Consider the following 27,230-nt stretch of genomic DNA (forward strand, 5'->3'; position numbering starts at 1 on the left):
CTTTATGGAAATCAGGCAGAGATGTTGATTACCTGTTTTCTTTTGGCTCAGTAAGGGTGATCTGCCTGGGATCTGGGCTGATAACTGCTTGCTATTTGTTACAGGTTCACCCAGGAGAACCTCCATTCGACTTGGAGCTGTTCTACGTTAAGTATAGAAATTTGTACGTCTATTTAAAGTATTCTCTGTATTTGGGTTTTATATGAATAAAACTTTTTTTCTCTTGTGACTTTATTATCTTCTACATCTTCAGAGTCTTGCCTCTAAGGCATGACCCACAGGTCTTGTCTGACTCAAGTTTACCTTAGGCAGTAACGCTCAATTATAGCTGCACACAGAATTACCTGGAGAGTTTTTTTAAACCACTGAAGCCCTTGCTCCACCTAAGACCATTGGCTCAGACTCAGTGGGGCCCAAGGATTGTTGTTTTTTTAAAAACTCCTTGGGCAATTCTCATATGCAACCAGGGTAGAGAACCACTCTCCTGTAGCATATGCTCTTTTCCCCTCTTGTGTTTTTTTGTTTCTGCTACAGACCCACTTTCACTAATGTGTGTTAATGATAACCTGCCCACACCTGCCCTCCCTGTGTTCTCAGCCAGTTTCTCTAGAAGCTGCAGAGAGATCAGTTGCTTGGAATTACTCCATTTTGTTTTGTTTTCTGTTGTTGCCCTTAAGAGGAAGGTCTTTCTAAGCCCAATCTCCAGCAGTTTCACAATAAACCATTTTACTATTTCTGCGTTAGATGGTCACCGTGTTTACTGAACACCTTAAAGCTCGATCGTTTGCTAGTTACGTGCTTGCCTGACAATTTGTATGTCTTTGGATAGTTCCTACTTACATTGTAAATGGGCCACAATGGAAGAGCTCGAAAAGGATCCTCGCATCGCACAGAAGATCAAGCGATTTAGGAATAAACAAGCCCAGATGAAGCACATTTTTACGGAGGTGAAGCAATATTTACTGACTCATTTGACTGCTGCTTTTCTTGCAGCAGTAAATACTGTTTATGTTTCTAAGTCCAAGTTAAAGTCCTATACTGATCTGTTGCTCAAGTCAAATTGATAAATGTGTGCTGATTTGCAACAAAACTAGTCTAGATTCAAGTCAAAGAAAAGTATCCACCAAAGTTAAGGATCAAACCTTATAAACTGACAACTCATAAGAACATGCATCTTGGTCCGAATACTAATAAATAGCTAGAGTGAGAGGAATATGCACACAATTCTTTTGTCCCTGCTCCCTCAACCCACTGCAACCCAAAAAGGACATTTCAGAAGGTCCTAAAGTTTGAATGTGAAAAAATAAATCTAAAAGTGTGAGAAAGTAAACAAATAAATAATTTTATTTATGTAAACTTGGGAATTTCTAAGTATTGTACCTACAGCAGGAGGAAGGACTGATGGATTTTAATATTAAACAAATCTATAAGTGCTATATATCAGAAAATGCCACAAACCTTAACCTTAATCTGTTATTCTTGGAATAAAGTCTAAACCCTGTAATATAGCCTACACAGCCCTTTGTGTCTGTTTTCTGATCTGTTCCCAAAGCAGTGGTTTTTCCTTGGCCAAGAATAGAGGAAACTGTGCTGGGGTATATAGAAATAATACAAATAGAGTTCATATTCTTGTGGGAAGGAAAGGCTCTTGAGAAGATTGGAACACATGAAATTAAGGAGGAATAATACTGAAGAGTAGTTCCTATAACACTGCCTTTGGTCTTGACCTATTCAACGTATTTATTAGCAATTTGGGTAAATATTTTTGTGATACAAATAGTAACTTCGTTTTGAGTAGAGCTTTATATCCATTATTTCCAGCTGCTTTATGAGTTAGCTAAAGCACACATGGAGGAAACACAGGCTCCAAGAGCCTGCAACTTCCCACATGCACAGAGGTAGACTCCTGACTAAATCCTAACTCTTGAACACCAGGAGACGTTTTAACCAGACCCACTACTGAGAGAATAAATGTCAGGATCAGCCTGGGTTTGCCTGGACAGTGTAGGATGAATAAATGTAGGAATAAATGTAATATCCTACATTGTTCTTGGAATCTTTCTAGTTCTGAAGTGAGGAAAATGACTGGGTAGCAGATCTAGGGTGAAAACATATTGCCAGTTTAATTAACTACACATTTACTGTGTGTCAAGAGTAGGACGTGGCTGTTTAAAAAGTAAACGAATCCTACTAATCCTAGACTGCACCAATAAAACAGTCCTGCTGTACCATGCTCTTTTCATTCCTAAATGTTATGTTCATTTGGGTACCAGGATTCAGTGAGGGACTTTGCAAAACCTGAGGGCAGCTGCAAGAGGACTGTCATGGTGGGAATGGGGCATAGGTGGAGAGCAGACTGCACAATGGTAAGAGCCTGGGCTCTGCAGTCAAACTGCCCCTCCCAGCCCAGCCTCACACACACCTGGGTGGCCTCAGGCCATGGCATAAGCTCCTTCAAACTCAGTATCATAGGAAAAAGCAGGACTCCTGATAGAATCAGCCTCACAGAATACCTGCAAGGATTAGATGATAGTTTTCTTGCCATTTTCAGCTTTATTGGCGTATAATTGTCAAAAATTTATATTTAAGGTGTACAACTTGATGTTTTAATGTATGTGTACATTGTGAAATAATCACTATAGTCAAGCTAGTGAGCATATCCATCACCTCACATAAGTAGGGGTTTTGTTTTCTTTTCTCCCCCCTAAGGGTGAGAGCACTTAAGATTTATCCTCTTAGCAAATTTCAAATATATAATACAGTATTTTTAACTGTCATCACCATGCTATACATTAGGTCTCCAGAACTTATTCATCCTGCGTAACTGAAATTTTATACCCTTTGACCAATGTCTTCCCCGTTTACCCCTCCCCTTCATCCCTGGCAACCACCATTTTACTCTCTGCTTCTATGAGTTTGATTATTTTATATTCCACATATAAGTGAGATCATACAATATTTGTCTTTGTGCTTATTTTACTTTGTATAACATCCTCCAGGTTCATCCATGTTGTTGCAAATGATGGGATTTCCTTCTTTTTTAAAGCTGAATGATATCCTATTGTCTAGATATATACACCCCACTTTCTTTATCCATTCATCCCTTGATGGACATTTAGGTTGTTTCCGTATCTTGACTGTTGTGAATAATAAAGGACACAATGTTTATAGCAATGTTTAGCTCATAGGCACTTTTCCATAAATATTAGCTTTTTGTATCATTAAGATGGAAACGGTATATGAAGAACTGTTGAACAAACTGGGTTTTTTTTTTTAACCCAGATAGGGAGGGGATTGCTGAAGAGCCTAAAGAGAGAGGAAAGAATCAAATTACTTATTGCTGCTGTAAAGGAAGCAGTTCACTCCAATGAGCAACAGTTATAAGGAAGGAAGTTAAGTTATAATTTACTAATGATAAAGATCATGATGCTACTACTAAAGAGGTAGAGATAAAGCTGTTTCGACAGTGAATCAGGTCTTGAAGGGTAGTAAATTCTTAATCGGGAATAATTGATACTGAGAGCCTTGCCAGGGAGGTTGTAAAAAGTATCCTGCATTGATTAGACGATGAAACTAGCCCCAAAAGTGCCTTGCAGACTAAGTGGCAGTAAGAGCTCTTCACTCCTGGAGGAGGGCTTCGGCTTCTGGGTAAGAAAGACCTGGGTGAATGGTCCAGTTAACATAGCTCCGTCAACTTGGTCACATTACTTAATATCTCTGAGTCAGTTTCCTAATCTGTAAGGTAATTATAGTACCTACTCCGTAAGGTAGTTTTGGAGCTTAAATGAAAGTACTTAGCGTTACTCTGGACATACATTAAGTATTTCTATATGTTGCTTCTTGTTGTTTTGTAGGTAAACTTTTTTTGAAGCATAGTGTGCATAAAGCTAAAAGTGTGCATCTCAATGAATTTTTACAATGTAAACACATTTGTGTAACTACTACCTAGATCAGCAAATAGAACATTGTCAGCACCCAGGAAGCTTCCCTCATGCCCCTTTCCAATGTTAACTGTTGTTGTTATTAAGAAGAAAAAGAAACTGTAATTCCTAGTTGCCAAGGGCTATGTTTGAAATAAGGACCAGTAAGGAAAAGGGAACCCTTCTGCTGATTTTTGTGCATTGCTATAATGACCAAAAGGGAATTATTACCTGGCTAGGGTGTAGCCTCTAAGATGGTTGGATCCTTTAAATTTAGTCATGGACAGCAAGATTTGGAGACAGTGAATAAATGCCTGTGACTTTTATTCTTAAGCAAACCCTTTCTTTTTGTGTTTGTTGATAGGGCCCAGAGTAGGGATCACTTAGAGATAACACCCTAGGTGTTGGATTTGAGGCAAGCAGACACACTTCCTAACTGTTCTCCTCTGTTTGTGTTAGCCTGATGAAGACTTGTTCAATCCAGACTATGTAGAAGTTGATCGCATCTTGGAGGTGGCCCACACCAAGGATGCAGAAACAGGGGAGGTGGGTATTCGCCTCTCCTAAAGCATCTTCCCTTCTTTCCACATATTTCACTTGTTTTAACATGTGACCTTTGTCTTAATAGTATTCCTGTCTAGTCATATAGGGTGGTTTTTCAGAGGTTGGCAGATATGACTGACTCCTTTAATCTAATAGAACATTAAGTTTCTTTCCTGTTTTCCCACCAGGAGGTAACACATTACCTGGTGAAGTGGTGCTCACTACCATATGAAGAAAGCACATGGGAGCTAGAGGAAGATGTGGATCCTGCAAAAGTTAAAGAATTTGAATCTCTTCAAGTTCTCCCTGAAATTAAGCATGTGGTAAAGTAGTTTTGTCTCTCTCTGCCACTTCTCGGAACATGTAATTTTATGAACTTTGCAATCATGGAAGTCCACCTGGCTTGTTCCTAGGTGGTTTCTGTGGTATTTTACCTTCGTTACTTCTCATTGAACCTTCTATTCAGTGTTTTCCACCCCAGATCGAACTTTGCCAGCACCCTGGTCACCTTTAGGTCTCAGGTCTGTTTTGATGTATGTGACATTTAAGAAGCTTTGATATTGGCTTAGATTTCTTGGTGTGTGGCTGTTATATGGAGTCAGTAAAATAAAATTTGTAAGTAATGGCTGGTGTGCAAGAGAAGCTCAGTAGTATCTTTCCTGTTTCTTATCTCTTCATCAGCTAACTCTTTTCTTTGATTTTCCCTTCTTCACTCAACTGGAATATTATTAAGCAAAGAACTTTCCTTTATCTGCAGATCCCTGTGACTCCCACAGAGAGAACATAGGTTTTTGATAAACATTATTGAATGTATTTGTTTTTCTGATTCTGGATTATTACCACTCAACTGCCAAGATCTCCCAGGGCGCCTGAGAAGTATATAGATTATCCAACAATTAAAAGGAGGGAGAGTTGGGATCAGAGCTTTTATTTATTTTTGTTATTTTGAGATGGAGTCTTGGTCTGTTGCTGGAGTGCAGTGGCACAATCTCAGCTCACTGCAACCTCCATCTCCTGAGTTCAAGCAATTCTCCTGCCTTGGCCTCCTGAGTAGCTAGGAATACAAGTGCATGCCACCACGCCTGGCTAATTTTTGTATGTTTTTAGCAGAGATGGTGTTTCACCATGTTAGGCTTGTCTCAAACTCCTGACTTCAGGTGATCCGCCTGTCTTGGCCTCCCAAAGTGCTGGGATTACTTTGGCGTGAGCCACCACACCCAGCCCAGAGCTTTATTAAGGTGTAACTAACTTGAAAAGAGAATCAGTTGTTAAAGAATATGGCTATAGGCTGGAATGATCAGTTTCTGTTTAAAAAAAAAAAATTGCCATTTTTATGTGAAAAACTGTTATCTAGTTCCTTATTAATATTATTTCTTGCTTTTACATCACTGGAAGGTTGATACTCGGAACATTAAACTTGGGTCTCTGTAGGAGTCCATTCAAGAGGAGTGTTTTGTTTTTGTTTTTTTTTTTTTGGCATATGAAAGGTAGATAGAGGTGTCTTGAGATGCAGAACTGTGATTAGAAACTTACATAGTTCATAGTGTTTTGTTTGCATGATTGATTATTATTCTTTCAACCCTCTCCCATATATACTGTTTTCTGCTTTTAATTCAACTTGTCAGTCATCTATTAAGCATTTGCTGTAGGTTGATTCTTATGTGAGATATGGTAAGAAACAAGGTACAGGCCCTGCCCTCAGGAGCTCACAGTCTAATGGAAGAAGCATGTGTGTGCATGGATAAATAAATACAGCACCAGGCTAATTGTGGTGTGTGGTGTAATGCAGTGACAGACCAGATAGAGAGCAGGGAGAGTTTCATTCTGAAGCTAATTAATTGTAAGTTATTATCTAGAAGCAATCAGGATTCCTACCCATTCTCTCAGCCTGACTCCTACTTAGTTCCCCCAACCTATACATTACTCAGAAGGTAATAACTATAGTTTGAAACCAGCCTTGTGACAGTGAGATTTACCACTGTCCTCATTAGTATCCATGTTATGCTCCTAAAACATCATTCTCTATCTATTATGCTGTTTGCTTTCCTGCCTAGGAGCGGCCTGCTTCAGACTCCTGGCAGAAACTCGAGAAGTCTCGCGAGTATAAGAACAGTAACCAGCTCCGGGAGTACCAGCTGGAAGGGATGAACTGGCTTCTTTTTAACTGGTATAACAGGTAAGGAACCAAAACCAGCCCAGATGTTTGTACCCGGAGGTATATTATTGCCTTAGCCTGGAAAACCTAGAGTCGCAGTAGCAGACTGGTGAGAGGGAGCAGCATGGCCATCAATTTAGGGTGGTAATCTTTGCACATTAATCATCCAAGACTTACTTTGTTTTTGTCAGTTGTTTCTCCAACCAAAAGGAATGATCTTTAGACATCATTGAATTTGTGCCTTTTTTTTTTTTTTTTTTTTGACCAGCCACACCAAAGGTTGGGCTCAATCTAGATGAAACAAAATCCAGAAGATCCTTTAAAGCTGTTTTCTATTTCTAAATCCTTAACCTGAAAAAAAAAATATATATATATATGGGAATATACTGTTATACAAAAACTTTTAAATATTTTAAAATTTCTTGACTCTTTGCAATAACACTTAAGAGTCAAAAAGTTTAAAAAAATTGGAAGTTCATACAGTAAAAAAGTTACAGTAAGCTAGGGTTAATTTATTATTGAAGAAAAAATATTTTTAAATAAATTGAGTGTAGCCTTAGTGTACAGTATTTATAATGTCTACAGTGGTGTGCAGTAATGTCCTCGGCCTTCACATCACCCACCACTCACTCACTGACTCACCCAGAGCAACTTCCAGTCCTGTAAGCTCCATTCATGGTAAGTGCCTTATATAGGTATACCTTTTTTGTTTTTGTTTTTTAATGTTTATTTTTTAGTTCTAGGGTACATGTGCCAGATATGCAGGTTTGTTACATAGGTAAATGTGTGCCATGGTGGTTTGCTGCACCTATCAACCTATCACCTAGGTATACCATTTTATTTTTTTATTTTTTATTTTTGTTGAGACAGAGCCTCGCTCTGTCACCCAGGCTAGAGTGCAATGGTGTGGTCTCAGCTCACTGCAACCTCCGCCTCCTGGGTTCAAACGATTCTTCTGCCTCTACCTCCCTAGTAGCTGGGATTACAGGCACCCACCACCTCGCCTTGCTAGTTTTTGTATTTTTAACAGAGATGGGGTTTCACCGTGTTGGCCAGGCTGGTCTCAAACTCCTGACCTCAGGTGATCTGCCCGCCTTGGCCTCCCAAAATGTTGGGATTACACGTGTGAGCCACCGCGCCTGGCCAGGTATACCATTTTTAATCTATATTTTGCTCTATTTTTACTTTGCCTTTTCTGTGTTTAGACAGGTTTAGATACACAAATACTTATTATGGTGTTACAATTGCCTATGGTATTCACTGCAGTGACATGCTGTATAGGCTTATAGCCTAGAAGCCATAGGCTATATACCACATAGCCTAGGTGTTTAGTAGGCTATACCATCTAGGTTTAGTAGGTACACTCTATGATGTTCCCACAATGACACAGTCACCCAGTGATGCATTTCTCAGAATGTGACCCCATCCTTAAGTGACACATGACTGTATTTTCCCCCAAATTAGCAAGGTTCTGTTCTGGAAGTAGGCAAGGTATGAATAATAATAATAACTAACCTCAGTTTAATATGTAAAATGATAATAAAGCCTTCAATGATAATCTTATAGGTAAAGGTCTATTTGTGAAGCATCTTTTCAAGTTATAACCAGCCTCTGTAAGTTTCCTATATTGATAATGAATTACTTATATTTCTCACTCTCTGCAGAAAAAACTGTATTTTGGCTGATGAGATGGGCCTAGGGAAAACCATCCAGTCCATCACATTCCTTTCAGAAATATTTCTGAGAGGAATCCACGGCCCTTTTCTCATTATCGCCCCTCTCTCCACCATCACTAACTGGGAGCGGGAGTTCCGGACATGGACAGAGATGAATGCCATCGTGTACCATGGCAGCCAGATCAGCAGGCAGATGATCCAGCAGTATGAAATGGTGTACAGAGACGCCCAGGTGAGCCTCACGTGAATCAGAGACCCAGGGACTGCCTAAGCTGAGAACAGCCTTTCTGTCACTTATCTTTAGAAGTTCCAGTGCCCTGCATCTTGTGTTAATGTGGAATGACTTTGTAATATGTTTGTCAAGGCTGACTCCTGCTCTCCCTGGTAGTTCATTTTAATTTATGATATAACACAGGATTGTAGGGCATGCTGTCTAAACTCTGAAATATACCTTTTTTAGGACACTGAAAGTTTGACTTGTTGGTTTATGAAGTTACTTTTATATGCAGAAGATTTTATCTGAATTGTTTTGTGTTCAGTGAAGAATGTGAGCAAAAGAATTACTATACAGAGAATAGATTCCCAGCCAGGGAGTTTGGAGAGGAGGTTAACAGATTTGACAGAGAAGGATAAAGAGGAAATAGGTTTCAAATCATTAAAAACACAACAGCAACATTTTCTCTTTTTTTAAGTTTTTAAGTGCTATCACTTAGCTGAATATAGTTGTGTGTTTGTCCTGTACACTGGTTTTTATAATTAAGGTAAAAATTAAACGATTTCAATCAGAAGAAAGCCAGTGGTCTCCCCAGAGGTTTCAAAGACAGCAGAGACACTTGAAAGAAATTTAAGAAGTGCTCTAACATGATGCAGGTGTGCTCTTGAAATGTGATGGCAGCACCAAGACAGACTGAAAAACAAAGCTGTATCCTGCCTAGTAGTGCTTGTCTTAGGTGAATCAGGATCATTACCTTCAATCTGTGCTAGAACTCAAATTATAAGGTGAAATTAAGTCTGAAAAGTAGCAGAGAGTTTCCTTTGGGCATTCAAACTATGCATGGTTTAGACTGACTCCTGGCTGGGAACTTGTGAACCAACACCCATCTGATTTCCTTATCATGACAGCTAATAAATAAAAATGCTGCCTTGCCATGCCTTCCGTGTTGCCCATCCTTCTCACCTTTGTGAGGGCAGATGTTGTCTCACTTCTGTTTCATTGATGGTGTGAGGCCTTTTGGCTAACTAGCTTGTTCATTCTTATATTCTCTTTTCTCACATGAGGAAAAGCAGTGCTTGTCTTCTCACCTAGGCCCCAGCATTTGTAGTGCTGCCTCCTCTAATCCAGCAGATATTAGCAGAATTCTATAGCCACGGTGTAAAGCTTTGACTTTTGTTGTATCATCCTCAGGGAAACCCCCTTTCAGGAGTCTTCAAGTTCCACGTCGTCATCACAACATTTGAAATGATCCTAGCAGACTGCCCGGAGTTGAAGAAGATTCACTGGAGCTGTGTGATCATTGATGAAGCCCACAGACTGAAGAATAGGAACTGCAAACTTCTGGAGGGTCTAAAGCTTATGGCCCTGGTGAGAGTTAGCAGTTCTTTACATAAACACAGGTTCCTTCTGTTCAGCTTGGAGGAAACACTCTTTAGCCATTCTGCATGTAACTTATTTCTGCCTAGTCCTTTTACATTAGATTTTCTTTTTTGGTCTCTCTAACTGCAATAGTATAGGAATTAAGATTTTTTTTGTTACAAACTGGGTCAACAATTTGGCCTTTGCCACAGATTGGTTTCCATAGACTTAGGAGGACTCTTAAATACCATGAAATATATGACTTGGAAGTGTAAGGTGTTTTGGCTGGTTTCCAGGCCCCTAAATGAACTGGTACCAAAGATGATGCCCTTTTAACATTACTGCCTTGGCACAGTGCACAGTATCTGGTGGGGAGGCACTCAGTAATATTTAGTGAATGAGTAAATAGTTGCTTTAATTAACATGAACGTGCTGCTGGAATCAGTGATGTGAAAGGAAGGTTGATTCGTTTATTGACTATACCCCTATGATGGCATATTGTCTTTTCATTAAAGCAGATCAGAATTGCCCCAAATTGAGCACTCAATGCCCTGGCTTAATTTTCCCCACGAAAATGCACTATTTTGATGGCTCAAGCACTGTTCATGGTGTGTTTAATTCGCGCAGGAACATAAAGTGCTTCTCACTGGAACACCCTTGCAGAACTCTGTGGAGGAGCTCTTCAGTTTGTTAAATTTTCTGGAGCCATCACAGTTTCCTTCAGAGACCGCTTTCTTGGAGGAATTTGGAGATCTGAAAACAGAGGAACAGGTAATTAGGGACCCAAAGAATTGAGACAATGTGATCGTTATCTTCATCAAGAAAAGAGCAGGATGCTATGGGTCCAGGATTTAGCAAGTTGTCACATTCCTGGTAAAATGAGCATTACCTCTTTTGTTTTATGTGTTTGTTTATGTTGGGGAGGGTAAGCTGATTATTAGCAGTTCTTACTGCCCCAGAGGATAGATGGGTCTGTACCCAAAATACCTTATGTGCCCAAAATATTTTATGTTGGTGTATCGGGCCTCCTTGCTTCACTAATTTCACATACTGTGCATTCACTGATTTTGCTTATAGCTCTGGTCTCAGGAGCATGGTGCTTTCTTCTGCTTCCCGCATCCTTCATCGTTTCCCCTTCAAAATCTACAACTTGTTCCCAGGTCCATCTTCTTGAGTACAATGCAATACACAGGTAGTGAGGAAAAAAAGGCAGTCACATACCTGGAGTAGTTGATAAGTCCACTTTTGTCCATATCAGCTGCATTTCTTCAGTTTTCAAGATCCAGTTCCAAGTCTACCTTGTTGGACTCAAAGCTAATAAAAAACAACTGATAGTAATAAATACTCTACTAGGGATTATAGAATCTCTACTAGGGATTATAGAAATAACCCAGACAAATGTACGTGCCATAAGAGGAACAAATAGTAGAGTTGGTCCTTCAAAGGAGAGACAGGTCACATCTATTTGAGAATTAGAAAAGACTCTAGGGAGAGAGTACAATTTGAAAATGCATCTTGAGGGTGGGCAGGTTTTCACAGGTGTAGAGAGAAGAGGTGGTAACCACTCTGCATAGAAAAAAAAACCCAGCATAATCAGAGTCATGGTAGTTATTCACTAGTGGGGAAACATCTGATTAAGCTGAAAACAGAGTGGATGAACTGGAAAATATAAGGCCAGAAGGGTTTAGGGTTATATTGTGGGAAGATCTTGAAAGGTAGTTTGAAGAATTCAGCAGGTAACAAAGAAGCCATGCAAGGCGTTATTACAGAAATGACATAATTAGCTCTGCCAAATTAATCCAGCAATGGTGTGTAAGTGGGTTGGGGCGAAGAATGAGGGGAATGAAAAGGTTTGGGAATTTTGCCCACATGTCAAGCATACACTCTGGGGTTCCAGTCTCTTTCTTCCTACTTCTGATGCAAGTCAGGCTTGCATCAGAGCAGTGAATAATCAAACTTAGTTCCTACATTTGCCCTATCTATTGATTTTCAAAAGCCAGCTCCAACCTTCTCTCCGTTTTTGGATCATTAGAAATGCATCCTCTTCTCCCATTGCACTTAATTTGTGGTATGCATTTTTTCTTCTTCCTAGACAAAGATCTCCTTGAGGACAAGGCCCACATCTTCTCCCAAGTTGTGTTTGTTGTATTGACCAGCACAATGTCTGGCATATAGTAAACTCTAAATGATTCAAGGTATGAACCAAGAGAAGGGCAAAAGCTGAACCCAGCATGTGGCAGATTGACATTTGTCCCTGTCTTTAACAATCAGCTAGCTGTGTCTTTTCTCTTTAGGTTCTTATATAGTAATTCCTTACCCATATGGGGGATTCGATTTCTAAGTACCCTTGGTTGGTAAAAATGAAAGTCTCATAAAAAGATGAAGATTGGAGTTAGGTAGGAGAAAACCATAAAAATGACACCAAATATTTTATTTTTTTAAATATTTAGTTATATATAATTATTTTTAAATTTTTTGGCTTTTTTAATCGACAAAAATATGTATCACATACAATATGTTTTGAAATATGTATACATGGTGGAACGGCTAAATAGAGCTAATTAGCACATGCTTTTTGTGAGAACATTCAAAATCCACTCTCAGCAATCTTCAGAAATACTGTACATTGTTATTAACTGTAGTCACCATGTTGTTCAGTAGATCTCTTGAACTTATTCCACCTGTCTAACTAAAATTTTGTATCCTTTGAACAGTACCTCCCTACTCCACCCCACTACCCAGTCCCTGGTAACCACTACTCTAATCTCTGCTCTGTGAGATGTCTGTATTTTAAAACACAGTAAATAAAAGTTCTGGAAAGCATCTGTTTCCAAAATAAAGCATGTTCATCATTGTCTAAAATGTGCTTTTGTAAGTAACTCTTCTAAATCACTCTCTGTAAATCACTTTATATTTCTTCAGGAAGCAATCTCGCAGCACACAACTTGTTTATGCAGAGTCTACCCCTTTTAAAATTTTTGAACAGCCGTTTCTGACTTGAAACGTGATTTCTTTTGCACTTTCATCTTCCCTTGTTTTTCCATCAGAGTTAATCTTACCGGTATCAAGTTTTAGCTCCAGGTTAACTCAGGTACTTTGAGTTTGAATCCCTCAGTCTGTCATTGTCTCACTGGGAGGGGGAACAAGTCACCTTGCCGCTGATGCAGTCAGTTGCATAAAGATCTGCTGTCCAGGCCTGCGCTTTTAGGGGAAGAACAGACAAATTGTAGCAATGAACACCATCAGACTTAAAGTGCCCCTGATGTGACAGATTCCATGATAGAGTAGATGTCACCTATAACATTAGTTCTTTACATACTGCTACACCCAAGCATGTATGCTGCTATTGTTACTTAGAAGGTATAGGAGGAATTGTTTTCCAGATCATCTCTACTTCTTACTCCATTCTCTCAGCGTCTAAGTTGCCTTTGTAATATATCACTCATACCTCCTAACATAATTTAAAATATTCTTCAGGTAATTACTGTGCATGTGGTGTGTGCATTAGAGAAAGAATGACAGAGAGACGTGTTTTCTCCATCCTAGAGAATAGGTACTCTTTTATACCTTTCTCCCTTTTTATCTTCTGAGATTGCCACTAGATTCTCAGTAATTGCTTGTGAATTAAAATCATATCCCTTATTCCCTTTCAGTACTATTATAAACTCTCCATTTTCGGGGATCGATCATAATCTTTCTTTTAGTCTACTACCACAGTACTATGCGTAAATGTTCAAGAAATTAGAGTGAAGGTTGGAATACCCCAGTAATCGTTAACTTGGGATTGAGGCAGGTAACTAGGTCTCATTTCCCTGGACAGGTAAAGAAACTGCAGTCTATCCTAAAACCAATGATGCTTCGGCGGCTGAAAGATGATGTGGAAAAGAACCTTGCTCCCAAACAAGAGACGATCATTGAGGTGGAACTGACCAATATCCAGAAAAAGTACTACCGTGCCATCCTCGAGAAGAACTTTTCCTTCCTGACCAAGGGGGCAAATCAGCACAACATGCCCAATCTCATCAACACCATGATGGAGCTGAGGAAGTGCTGTAACCATCCCTACCTGATCAATGGTGAGTCAGGGGCACTAGGAAGTAACTCAGGACTACCATGGCCTCTGCAAGAAGCTAATGATAATCAAATAACTCATGTATTGAATTTTCATTATATGCTAGGATGTATCCATTCTCACCTTTTTACAGAGTATAAAACTGAGATTCAGAGAGCTTGATGAATTTGCCTAAGTGATATAGCTACTAAGGACCAAGAGCCAAGGTTTGAACTTCTGCCAACACGCTGCCTCACAGCATGTACTCTGCCGGGCAGAAGATGGGTATCACTCGCCAGTTTGCTGCCCTTTATTTCTTCAGAGTCTGACCCACACTTTCTACTTGGGGACAGGGAAGTGTGTTACTTAGTTGAATCAGTGAAAGTGCTGCAATGAGATTAAAACTCTCTGCAGACAAATTAATAGTTAACCAAACTAGTTAGAGAAAATGTTGGGAGGATTTTTTTTTACAATGAAACTTTTGGAGAAATTTTAAAATCAAAATGTGGCTTGGATTATCTTATAGTCTTTGTGATGTCAAGGGTATGAAAGTCCTTCTTGTCTGGGAAGATTTCTTTACTTGGGTGAGTCAGCTTAGGACTTGGTATCTCAGATCCTCTCTCTACTTGGTGAGACCTCCCAGGAGAGTGGAGCACCTGAGTTCTCTCCTGCTGCCACTGCAAAGCCCTCTGCTGAAGGCACAGACCAAAGAGTGCACCCAGCATCTCACTGGACTGCTGGTCTAGGACCTAAGGATTCACTTCATTTTTCCCAGGATCTGTAAAGCAGAGTACAACCTTTATCCTTATATTCTGTCCGAGGAATAGTTTTATTCCATTCCTTTTCAGGAGCAGAGGAGAAAATTCTGGAAGATTTCCGAAAAACCCACAGCCCTGATGCCCCTGACTTTCAGCTGCAGGCCATGATTCAGGCAGCAGGGAAGCTTGTGTTGATTGATAAACTACTCCCTAAGCTGATTGCAGGTGGCCACAAAGTACTCATCTTCTCCCAGATGGTGCGCTGCCTCGACATCCTGGAAGATTACCTCATCCAGAGAAGGTGAGACTTGGGTCAAAGCTCTGCATTCAACACTGGGACAGTTCATTTTCTTTGATATTTTTTTGATCCATTCAAAAATAGAGGAAAGGAATCTCCTTTTGAAGATAGACTGAAATTCAGAGTTAAATTTTATGACCAAATGGACCCAAGTTTAACTGTCAAAAGTAAATTTCATGACCTATGATGTAGAGTCCTTGCTTTGCTTAAAAAAAAAAATTCCACATATTTATATTAACTTTAGTTGGAGGAAACAATTCAAATAGCATTAGAAAGGGCTAAGAAAATAATGTATTTACATTTTTGTTGCTTAATAATGGTGAAAGAAATATATCCTGGAAATCATCACTATATCAAATTTCTAAAAGAGCATAAACTGGCAACTCACAGAAGGCATTTGGGGATATTTTATGTCCTTTCTCAGCAAGCCTTCTAAGGTTTTATGATGCACTGGCTATGGCATCCCAATTTATTTTCTTGTTCATACTCTTAAGAATTCCTTGAATCTAAGTTACATTCCTCATGCAAGTCAAAAGTCTATGGTGCTGTGTGGGTTGTTTGGATTCTGTATGGGAACTACATTTGTTACCTCATATGTATTACTTTAGATTTTCAGTCATTGTGACACATCAGTGATCTGAAGATGACAAATGAGTTTTTAAAAATTCATTCTTAATGATAAAAGACTTTCAAGATCATAGAAACTAGTAGCCTAGGCATTAGTAAGTCTAAAGAAAATCTTGTTTTCATAGCAAATCTTGGATGTCTTAACAGATGTTCTTATTCTTTAACATTCTGTTTGCCCTTGTACATTACATGTACTTTATAGCAAGAGGATTAAAAGAAATGACAAATTAAACTATGGGTATGCTGACATTTAATGTAACATAAATGATTCTTCCAAGTCTGATTAGACAATAAAATAATTCCTCAGAGCTCTATAGGAGAGATTTCTATATAAAGGATTCTTGAGACTTGTATTACATGAATAAATCAAAACTCGTAAAGCAGTTTTGTAGCTTTGAATTCACTATAGATTAGGAGCCTATTGCCAGAGCACCTACTTCTTATATTATCTTATTCTTTAAAATATGTACAACTGTTAGTTTACAGATTTTTAAAAAAGAACCCCCCAAAATGAGTAAAGGTGTATATAACAGACTTTTGGTAAGTACAGAGGTCTTTAGCTCTCTTTTATGCTATTTTCTCCTTATTATTTATTGCTCATTTTGTGTTCAAATTACTTAAGATTGTAGCTTCTCTTGAAAATGCGGAAATACGTAACACTACCACCTGCACAACTCCCCATTCATCTTGGGGATTATCTTCTCAGTCTGTTTTTTCTGCATAAATATGTTTAGCTTTATTGTTTGTTTGAATTGCAGTGCTGTTCTACGTTGCACTTTGTAACTCTTATTTTTTATTTATTATGACTTTTTTCTTTATTTTTCTACAACAAAATTTTAATGATCTATGTGATACTCTATTTTAAACATTTCCAATTTTTCAGCATTTTAAGGGACTCTATAAATGAATATCCCTTTAAAGTACTTATGTTTTCAGTATTTCTTTAGGATAAATGTCAGTGCACATTTTTAAAAACATTTGATACACTCAGTCCAAAATGCCCTCTAGTTAAGAGTGTTTTATTTGTATTCCTTTCCGAAATATCATATGAGAATGCTTTTTTTCCATATTCTGATCAATATTGTTTTTACTTCTTAATCTTTGCTAATCCAGTAATTCAAAATTATTATCTCTTTAATTTGTAACTGATTACTAATGAGAATGAGTATTTTTTCATATTTGTTATTTATATTTTATTTTTGTGGATTGCGTAGTCATGTTTTTCATGCATTTTCTCTTGGTCTTTGACTTTTTGTTTATTTATAAGAATTTGTTGCAAAAACTTTCCCCAGTGTTGTTTTTGTTCTTTATTTATGAGTATGGGTTTTCATTTATTTTATTTTTTGATGTCCTAAATTTTATAATAGTCAAATCTTTGTCTTAAAACAACTTTAAATCCTTTTTTAGGCCTAAACTTAAGCTTAAATTAATGTGCTTTAAAAGGCTTCTCTCTCATCTTAACCGTGAGACTCATATAAATATTCTGAAGTGTGTGTGTATATATATATATATATATATATATATGTATTTTTTTTTCTTTTTCTGAGACAATGTCTCGCTCTGTCACCTAAGATGAACTACAGTGGCTCAATCACTGTGGCCTCAAACTCCTAGGCTCAAGTGGTCCTCCCATCTCAGCCTCCTGAGTAGCTGGATTATAGGCATACACCACCATACCCAGCTCTTCTTTTCATGTTTGTGGCTTCTTCACCCAAGATGCATCCAGCAGGGTTCTTCTGGCCTTAATATTATCATTGCCTTTCTCTTTTTAGTTTAGTTTTTATTTTCATTAAAGTTGTACGTGCACATAATTTAAAGAGCTGTATCATTCTATTACACTTATGAAAAATTATTTGCTAATTCACTCTCTGCCTTCCCCCAGTTTCTCATATCCCAGAAGCATTTACTTTCAACTCTTTATGCTATTTCTTTTGGTATTTATAGCTGTATCTAAATAATGGTATTAGTTGTAATTTCTTTATATTTTTCAGTTGTAGGTATTATCTGTTCTCACTGTGGAAGATGAATGTTTAGCCTTCTTTCACTGCTCCTCATACTGTCATGTATACAACTTCCTGTCCTCTCATCTTCCCAGTATACCACATAATACTTTGAGTTAGGTTAATAATGTTGTTTATTATGACTTATGAAAATGTGAAATTACAGCTGAGTTATGTCATGTGCTGTTTACTTTTCATTTTGGTACAGTTTTTATTTTCTCTGAAACTAAAAATTATCTTTTTGATTGCTTACTTTTCTATACACCTTTTATAATTCAGCAGCAAACTTTACCCTGGTTGTCTAAGTCTCTGGTTATTTTCCAACACATCAGTTTCCTCTTCTCTAGGCCATACCTTCTGGGGCCTCCTGACTTCCTCCTCCCTGGCCTGTTGCCGTTCCCCACAGAGTACACAGTTGTCAGCTGTGATCTGCCTTCTTTCTCATGCTGACAGCTTTCTTTTTTTCCTCTTAAATCAGATCTTGTTGGTGGATTCCATGTTGGAGCACCTCTTCCAGGAGCTCCTGAGAAAGGGTGAATGATAAGTAAATTTTGAGACATTGTCTGAAAATATTTTACTCTGCTCTCATTCTTAAGGAATCTATTTGCAGGATTTGAGATTCTAGGTTGTAAATCATTTCCCTGCAGAATTTTGAAGGTGTTAATCCACTGTCTTCTAGCTTCCAGGGTTGCCACTGAGAAGTTCGAAGCCTGTAGGATTCTTAGTCTGTTTATGTGTTATGTTTGTTCTTTTTAGAAGTTTTTATGTATTCTCTTTGTCCCTAGTCCTGTGAAATTTTACAATGAACTGCTTCATTGGTGCTGGATACTAAATAGATCTTTCCCATCTGAAATCTAAGTTCAGATGCTGGGGAATTTTCTTGACTTTATCTTTCATTATAATTATATTTTTCTAATTTCACAGAACGTTTTTTGTAATTTTTCCATTTTTAATAGCACTGGTTATTTCACAAGTACAGTGTCTTCTCTTGTCTTTCTAAGGCTTATCAGGATAGAATTTTTTTATCTTCATCTGTTTTCTCCAAGTCATATTTTTTCCCATTTGTTTGTATCTGTCTTTCATATTAGAATTTTGGGTTCACTTTTTTTTCCTTTTCTTCCCCCTCCAGCTCTTTACAGTGTTAGTCCACTGTGCCCTGGTCCCCATGGTTTCTTATGAGAAGTTCTGCAGTCATTCACATTGCTGCTCCCTGTGTGCAATACATTAATTTATTCTGGCTACTTCTAAGATTTTCTTTTTAATTTTTGGTTTTCAGCAGTTTAACTGTGATCATTGGGATTCATCCTGCTTACTGAGCTTGAATTTGTAAATGTATGTCTTTCATCAAATTTGAGAAGCTTTTGATCATTATTTCTTCAATTTCTTTTTTGTTTTTGCCCCATTCTCTTGGTTATTTGTGAGACTAATTACCTGTTTATTTGACCTTGAGATATTCCCCACAAGTCCATGGGCTCTGTTTTTTAAAAAACCCCTTTTCTGTCTGTTTTGTCATCAAGTTCACTGACTTTTCTTTATCATCTCCATCATGCTTATTAAGCACACTCTATGCTTTATTTATTAGTTCTAAAATTTCCGTTTGGTTCTGTGTTTATTAACATTTTGTTTCTCTCCTGAGTCTTCCTATCTTTTTATTCATTACTTAACATTCCTTGACTTCATTAAGCGTAAGCATAATAGCGCTTTAAAGTTCTTGTCTGAATTATAACATTGTAGGTTTGACGTTGACATGTGTTGTCTGTTCCCTTGAGAATGAGAATAACTGAATTTTTCCCTAGACCTAGTGAATATTATGTTCTAGAGATTTAGAATTCTGTTATATTGCTCTGAAGATGTTGATGGGTTTTATTTGGAAGCAGTTAACTAGGTTATGGTCAAAGCGCAAACTCTGTCAATGTCTCTGGTAGATAGTAGTTCCCATTTCAGACTACCACAATCAGGCCCGAGCAAATGTGAGTCAAGTCAGCCAGAAACTTGGGCAGAGTTTATACCCAGAGTTTGGGGTTCCCATCTCTATTTCTTGCTCTCTGGGGATCCCCTCTCACTCTCTGTCAGTCTTAGTTGCCCTAGGTACCTTCCCCAATGTGTGTCAGAAAGACAACAGCTTTTTATCAATTATAGCTGATCAACACCTTGCCACCATAATTGTGGCCTCCCCTCTGGCTGAAACCACAAATTTCTATTCTTCTCCAAGATTTGTCTGCTTTTGTTAACTCGCCAGTGCCCTCAGGCAGGTTTTTCTGTTCATTCATTTTGGTTTTTATAGTTTGTCCAGAATTTGTCATTTGCTAGAGGGTTGGTGTGTTAGGACTTTGCCTCTCCTTACCAGAAGCAGAGGCTGTGTGTTTCATATCAGCCTCATGTCTGATATCTTAGGCCATCAGATGGGGGGCACTGTGGAGCCAACCAGAAGCTCTGAGTATGTGAGCAAGGCTTGTTGACTGTGCACTTCACTTTCCATATGTGAGCACTGTGCATCTGGCTGGACCATTTTCATTGGGGACCCTCCTATATCAGCATTTTGAGGCCCTGTTCCTCTTACTCTCCCCTGCCTATAGGTGGAAACTTGACTGTATTTAGAGCTAATTGTGGGGGAGGGGTGAGAAAAAGTAAGGGCTCCCACTATCTCTGTCTCTCTTCCCCTTTTCAGCATGGCACCTTCACTTTTAACTGTGGTTAGTATCTTCTAGAGTAGAGAGGATCAAGATCTTTTATTTTACCCTCTTCAAGGCTGGGGTAGGTGATCTAGAGGCTAAGTAAATACTTCAGTAAATATTCCACCGGTTTCCCTGTTTTTAGACTGTGTCCCTGCTTTCAGGGGTACCTAGTGCCACCAGTGTTTGATCCCGTCAAGTGTTCTGCACTATTAAATTAGGTTGTGTCTTGCCTGGGATTCTGCCTTCTTCAAATCAAATACGACTTTCCAGATTCCAGAATTTTATCACTTCTGTAATTTTGCTGGATTTATTTGGGGAAGGGATTATACCTTTTTAAAAAATCCTTTACTGTCATATTACTAGAGGCTTGGAGAGATCAAAGAATCAAATGTGTATGTTAATTCATAATCTTTAACTGGATTATTTGATTTTTTTTTCATTTAAGTCTTTAGCCCTTCTGTAATTTTGGTAAATGGCGTATAATGAAGTCTGATTTTCATTTATTTCCAAATATATTGAATTTTCTAATTTTCTGTTTATTAAAATAGTCTATTTCCCTCACTCATAAAATTCTATGAAATATAGGGAGATATTATATATACTGGATATATGTCTAGCCTTTCTATTCTTTTGATCAATAGTTTTATTCCTTTGCATATTTAATATTCCAGATGAACTTCAGAATTATTTATTTATTTATTTATTTATATTTAGAGATAGGGTATTGCTCTGTCTCCCAAGCTAGAGGGCAGTGGCGTGATCATAGCTCACTGCAACCTTGAACTCATGGGCCCAAGCAATCCTCCCACCTACTCTTCCTCAGTAGCTAGGACGATAGGCACATTGGCCACCATGCCTGTCTAATTTTTCTTTCTTTTTTGTAGAGGTGAGGTCCCACTATGTTGCCCAGGCTGTTCTTGAACTCCTGGCCTCAAGTGATCCTCCCGCCTTGGCCTCCCGAATTGCTGGGGTTACAAGAGTGAGCCACCATACCTGGCTTATTTATCTGTCTCTGTCAGCTCCAGCCCCTAACTGCAGAAAAATGTTTGTGTATGTATAGATGTATGTATACATACATACACATCTACATGTTTATACATATATTCGTGTGTTGGGATTTTTTTAGCTTTTTTTTTCTTTTTCTTTCTTTTTTTTTTTTTTTTAAGACTGACATCTTTGCAAAATCAAAGAACATGCTTTTCACTACACTTAACTTAGGTCCTTCATATACACTATTGTCTCAGTAAATATTTGTAAAGTGTCTGCATTGTGCTAGAACCTCTGTAGGTATTACAGTCATAATGGTGAACAAAGCATGGCCCCTTAGTGTTGTGTTACCAATCCTTCATATTTCTTACTGAATTAAATCCTAAGTATTTTATATGCTTGTAACTGTTGTAAATGGTTTTTTGTGTTGGGTTTTTTTTTTTTTTTTTTTTTTTTTTTGGTTTTCTTTTTTTAAATTAACTCTTCATGTTTTCCAGTTGATTATTGCTGGGAGACCAGAAAGTTGTTCATTTCCCTTCAGGCCTTTCTAAAGTCAACATTTCTTGTGCCAAAAACATGTCATTCCACTCCCTTCCAGTCTGCTCCCGGCCAGTCACATAGAGTTTTTTTCCAGAGTGCCACCTGCTGCTTGTTGATACTTGATAGTATTTGATAGTGACTCAGAATTACAGTTTGAACCATATCAGCTCCTAGGGAGCTTGTTAAAAATACAGTTGTCACAGAGGGTTAATTGCTGTGCTGAAGTTCAGTGTGGAAAATTTTATGATGTCTGATTTCTTCATTCAGACTTATTAGCCCTCAAGGTTTTCTTTGTTCTTGAGCCTCTTTGCCTCTCCAGCTGTCAGTTTGGTTTTGTTCCCGTTTAATTTCATGCCAGACTCTCATACAGGAATGAGGGCATGGCCAGAGGATCTGGCTCAGAAGTGAGGAAGGAGCTCAAATAATCCAAAATTTTTTTGTTTTGTGTTCTTTGAGAGCACTCCCTCAAAACTAAACAAGTGATAGAGAATTATTCCATTCATCTTGTTCTAAAAGTTCTAAAAGTGTTGTTACATTATAATACACAAAAACTTACTAATTTTATGGGAACATTTTCCCTAGGTGTTGGCTGAGCTGTATCATCACTGTGTATTGATTTCCCCTCCCCCTTAAGGCTGTGCTAATTCCCAGCCTCACTCTGATCCATGTGGTATCTAACTCTTATCGGATGACTAAGGGTGTCTTTTCAAAGAGCATGGAGTCTGTTCCTGCAGCATTAATCATTCATATGTGTGATGGGGGTAGAGGGGGGAAATGGCCATTCTTTAATTGAATCTCAACCCTGTTTTTGACTCCAAGTATTGTGCTTCCTCTATTGCATCACATACATGGCTAAACTTCTGTAACTGTTACAGATCCTCTGAGCACTGATTTATCAAAAACGTTTCAATACCTAGTTATAGTTTCTGTTTCCACCTCCTGTTAGAGTTACAAGCTTCCAAAGTTTACTAGTGTCCCTTATGTATTCTCCATTTCTCTTCTTAAGTGTTTAGGAAAACCTTTCTGTCCTACTGAATTGAAATGTAAGGTACAGTGTGAAAGCTATAAGTCAAATGGATGTGGGTTTAACTCACTTAACCAGCTAGATGACTGAGCAAGATGTTTTACTTGTATGAATTTTTGTTTTGTTCTGTTTTTAGGTTTCCTAAGTGTAAAATGAGGATGATAATAGAAACTACCTCATAGGACTATTGTGAGAATTAAATGTAATGATGTGTACCAAGCATGTACCACAGGGTTTGGCACAGAACTGACACTTAAGGATTTGCTGCTAATATCATTATTGTGGTTGTTACGAATAATGGTGATAATTAAATCTGTAGAATTCAGACATCTAATCCTTAGCCTTTGTCTATGACACAAAATCTTTTTAGTCTGCCTTCATAACAATCCTGTCACCACCACCCATTTCATTTGCTGCTGTAGTTCTCATTTATTATTCTTGAGTGTATTATAATTTTAAATAAAGAGGAAACAAAAAATTGTACCCTTAATTTTAGGTATGGTTGTATTGTGGCTTTGTAAAAGGGAGACAGCATTTTCAGACTTGTTTCTTTGCTTTATACATGTCCCTTGTAAGTCTGAGTTGGTCAGGTTTCTTCATGTGCATTTCCTTGGGTGGGTTCTTTACATGGCTTTTTCTTTTCTTCAAGGAAGTCAAGATCATATTGCCAGATTTAGTTTTCCAAAGCCATCCTCACACAGAATTATCTACCCCTAGGGTATCTATCCTTATTTTCTTACTGCTTATTTATGTCAGTTTTAGAGATCTGATTTCCCAAATTCTGGACTGCTGATAGGATTTTGCCAGGATTCATGGTCTTGACTGTTGTCGGTTTGGGATGATTTGGTTCTTTTCTCAGAAGTTTCCTATTACTTCTGCTTCACTAACCAGTTCATGTTTGTGGGTCAAAATTGGGCCCAGAGTAACATCCCCCTTGTTAATTCATATGTTGTCAGGGGTAAATAAGAAAAGAATAAGATGCCCAGCAGCTGTCCAGTTTGCTGCTATATCTTCTGTGTTAATCCCATGATCTCCAACATAAAGGTCTCTTCTGTTTTCCCTCTAGATGGGCATGAGTGATATGTTCCCTTAACAGTTTCATTCCTTACTCTCTTTCCTTTTACCCTTACCTCTACCATGCATTCCACCCGTTGCTTGATTTTCCACACAGGTGTATGCCTTCTCAATGATACTCAGCTTTACTTTCCTACTTTATTTTCCTCTAACTATTAATCAGTCCTTCACCCCACACACACACCTCAAAAACCTTTCCTGTGATTTATGCTTGGCAATGTACTGGCCAGAAGACCTTGATTTCAGCTATAAACTTGGAGGTTTTGCTGTGTACCTCCAAAGCTTTGAGGAACTTGATAGGCTAGAAGTGACATAAAAGGACTGCCTCACAGTATAATCTTCTTACCGTTTCTGGTTTACCCTAAAGTAGCTGGAAACTGATGAGAACTCTGAGTCTTTTTTATGAGCACTACTCAAAGTAGATGGGAAAGGCTTTTGTTTTTCCTGGTCTTATGATTAGATTTAGTACGAGTATAAACTGGAAAATACTTGAGAGAATAAGTTGCTTGGGCTATGGGGATCAGTATTTTATGATTTAATTCTTCTAGTCCTTCTTAGTTTACAGCTGGTTTTTTTTTGCTTTGTTTTGGTTTTTTTGTTTTGTTTTGAGAGGGGGGCATTTTGCAATACAGTTTTAAGTGTCTGCCCTGCTGCATATGTAGGGGGCAGGATTCCTTCTAGACTGCTGTCATTTGGTCCAAATTTAGAAGTGAGGGATTTAAGGCCATCAGTCGACAGCTTCCTGCATTTTGTGCTGTTCTGCATTGAAGTCATGATTAACGCCTGGGCTTTCGTTCATTTGGGTCCCCTCAGATACACCTATGAGCGAATTGATGGGCGAGTACGGGGAAACCTGCGCCAGGCAGCCATCGACCGGTTCTGTAAGCCAGATTCAGACCGCTTTGTCTTTCTTCTGTGCACCAGAGCGGGAGGCCTGGGGATCAATCTCACAGCTGCTGATACCTGCATCATATTTGATTCTGACTGGAACCCACAAAATGACTTGCAGGTAACCACTAGGTTGATTGCTCTTTACCCTAGCTGCCCTGGATCCCAGAACATCATGATAGGGCCTGGCTTGGCTACAGAGCATCTGTGATGCTCTATGCTATGGTGTCAGCTGGATGACAGGCTTAGGGCCTTGGTCAGGGGGTGAAACTGAATGAAAAGTAAATGCCGACCCTTCCAACTAATTAGAGAGTGTGGTTCTTTCCATTAAATCAAATGATGTTTCACAGTGGTAGCCTCCAGATATAGACTAGAACTACTAATTATTATTATTATCAGAAATAAAGATACTAAGCTTGACTAATGCTCTAATTCTTGATATGTAGATGATTCGGGCATTTTCACTCAGTTTGTTAGTTAAGATGGTCATGTGTCATGTACAGTAAACGAGTTAACCCAGAGGGGTGGGAGAGTTCCATGGCATAGCAGGGGCAACAAGGGCAGCCTCACTAGTTCCTTTGCTCTCCACACAGTGTAACATGTTAGAGTTTATATGTGTCCAGTTAAGTGGCTTTATGGATTCTATTTTCTGGTTTTAGCCAAACTAAATAACCAGTGGCTTTGAAAGATTACTGCAAAGATTGGAGTTGATACATTTTTTAAAAGCTAACATAAACAAACAAGAAAATGGTAGGGTCCAGTTTGGAGTTCTTCATCAACCTTGTTTCAAAGTAAAAACAATGGCATTCTAACTATATGGGACACGAAGTCAGCCAAAAAGATTCTAACTTGTCAGTAAGACTATTTGGAATATAGATTTACAGCCATTATCATTAATGAAGAACTTCATCTTAAGTGTATATTGCATGTATCTTGAGATATTTACTAACACTAGGATTATGGGTATGTGGTGAAGAAGGTGGGTGGGTGGCTCAAAACCTTTTTCATAATACAGGTGATTGATCAAAAGAAGTTTGGAGGCCGCTGTTTGACAGGATTCAAGAGGTACTCTAGGGGATACTGCAAGAGAAGGGATGCAGGGAAGAGGGCACTAAGCCAATGGGTATCTGGGCTTCTTCTCTACCCACTCACTCCTACAGAGTTGCTACTTTGTCTATTCCTTTCTTTTTTTTTTTTTTGAGACAGAGTCTCGCTCCATTCCCCTGGGGTGGAATGCAGTGCCGTGATCTCAGCTCACTGCAACCTGTGCCTCCCAGGTTCAAGCGATTCTGTTGCCTCTTGCCTCAGCCTCCCGCGTAGCTGGGATTACAGGGGCCTGCCACCACTCCTGGCTAATTTTTGTATTTTTAGTAGAGATGGGGTTTTGCCATGTTGGGCATGCCGGTCTTGAACTCCTGACCTCAGGTGATGCGCCCGTCTCGGCCTCCCGAAGTGGCGGGATTAGAGATGTCAGCCACTGCGCCTGGCCCTTCGTCTTTTTCATTTAATGAGTTTCCACATAAACTTGTGTTTGAAGAAAGCAGCCTACTAGTTGAAAACTAGTGCTTTAAATTAAGTTAGTGATGGTTAAAACTCTGAAAATAATGGCCGGGCACGGTGGCTCATGCCTGTAATCCCAGCACTTTGGGAGGCCGAGGCAGGCAGATCACAAGGTCAGGAGATTGAGATCATTCTGATTAACATGGTGAAATCCCGTCTCTACTAAAAATACAAAAAAAAAATTAGCCGGGCATGGTGGTGGGTGCCTGTAATCCCAGCTACTCGGGAGGCTAAGGCAGGAGAATGGCGTGAACCCACGAGGCGGAGCTTGCAGTGAGCCGAGATCGCGCCACTGCACTCCAGCCCGGGTGACAGAGCGAGACTCCATCTCAAAAAAAAAAAAAAAAAACTGAAAATATTTCATGGTATACATCATAAAGTAAACTATGTTCAACATGCAACCTCAAAGAAAACCAGTGATCTCAAAGAAAACCAGTGATTATAACTAGCTTACCATCTTTCTACTGGTGAAAAGATGGCTGAATATGAGTTGCTAGATATAATGAATAACCCATTTTTAAAGGAGTAACACACTTAACACTAAAATAATAATAAGCAAAAACTAATATTTGATCAGCTCACTATCAAGAACCTACTTATGACAATGATACAGATTAAGGGGTGGAAAATGACTGCCTTTTGGCCTGCTGCCTGTTTTTAAAAATAGTTTTATTGGAATATAATCACACCCATTTGTAAGTATATAATCTGTGGCTGCTTTCATGTTACAGTGGCAGAATTGAGTAGTTGCAACAGAGACCTCATAGCCAACAAAACCTAAAATATTTACTATCAGGCCCTTTTCAGATTTTTGTCAACCCCAAAACATGATTTCTTAAGTCCTTGACAGTTACAAAGTTCTCAGCTTCTTTGTGATGCTA

The 27,230-nt window shown here is 38.6% G+C and overlaps 1 protein-coding gene across 4 annotated transcripts in view; it reads left to right on the forward strand.

Annotated features, from left to right (window-relative positions):
* Positions 1–27,230, forward strand: part of CHD6 (chromodomain helicase DNA binding protein 6) — a 206,628-nt gene that overhangs the window by 110,328 nt on the left and 69,070 nt on the right. For all 4 annotated transcript variants that reach the window (XM_058433279.1, XM_032143088.2, XM_058433281.1 and 1 more), the window contains 11 exons: positions 105–163; positions 830–947; positions 4,380–4,466; positions 4,652–4,786; positions 6,518–6,639; positions 8,283–8,526; positions 9,700–9,876; positions 10,495–10,638; positions 13,688–13,943; positions 14,767–14,977; positions 24,715–24,910. In XM_058433279.1, coding sequence (XP_058289262.1) covers positions 105–163; positions 830–947; positions 4,380–4,466; positions 4,652–4,786; positions 6,518–6,639; positions 8,283–8,526; positions 9,700–9,876; positions 10,495–10,638; positions 13,688–13,943; positions 14,767–14,977; positions 24,715–24,910 — 1,749 coding nt within the window. The remainder of the gene's footprint in view (positions 1–104; positions 164–829; positions 948–4,379; positions 4,467–4,651; positions 4,787–6,517; positions 6,640–8,282; positions 8,527–9,699; positions 9,877–10,494; positions 10,639–13,687; positions 13,944–14,766; positions 14,978–24,714; positions 24,911–27,230) is intronic.

Source organism: Hylobates moloch, unplaced genomic scaffold, assembly GCF_009828535.3.
Source record: "Hylobates moloch isolate HMO894 unplaced genomic scaffold, HMol_V3 SCAFFOLD_21, whole genome shotgun sequence".
NCBI classification, from domain to species: Eukaryota; Metazoa; Chordata; class Mammalia; order Primates; family Hylobatidae; genus Hylobates; species Hylobates moloch.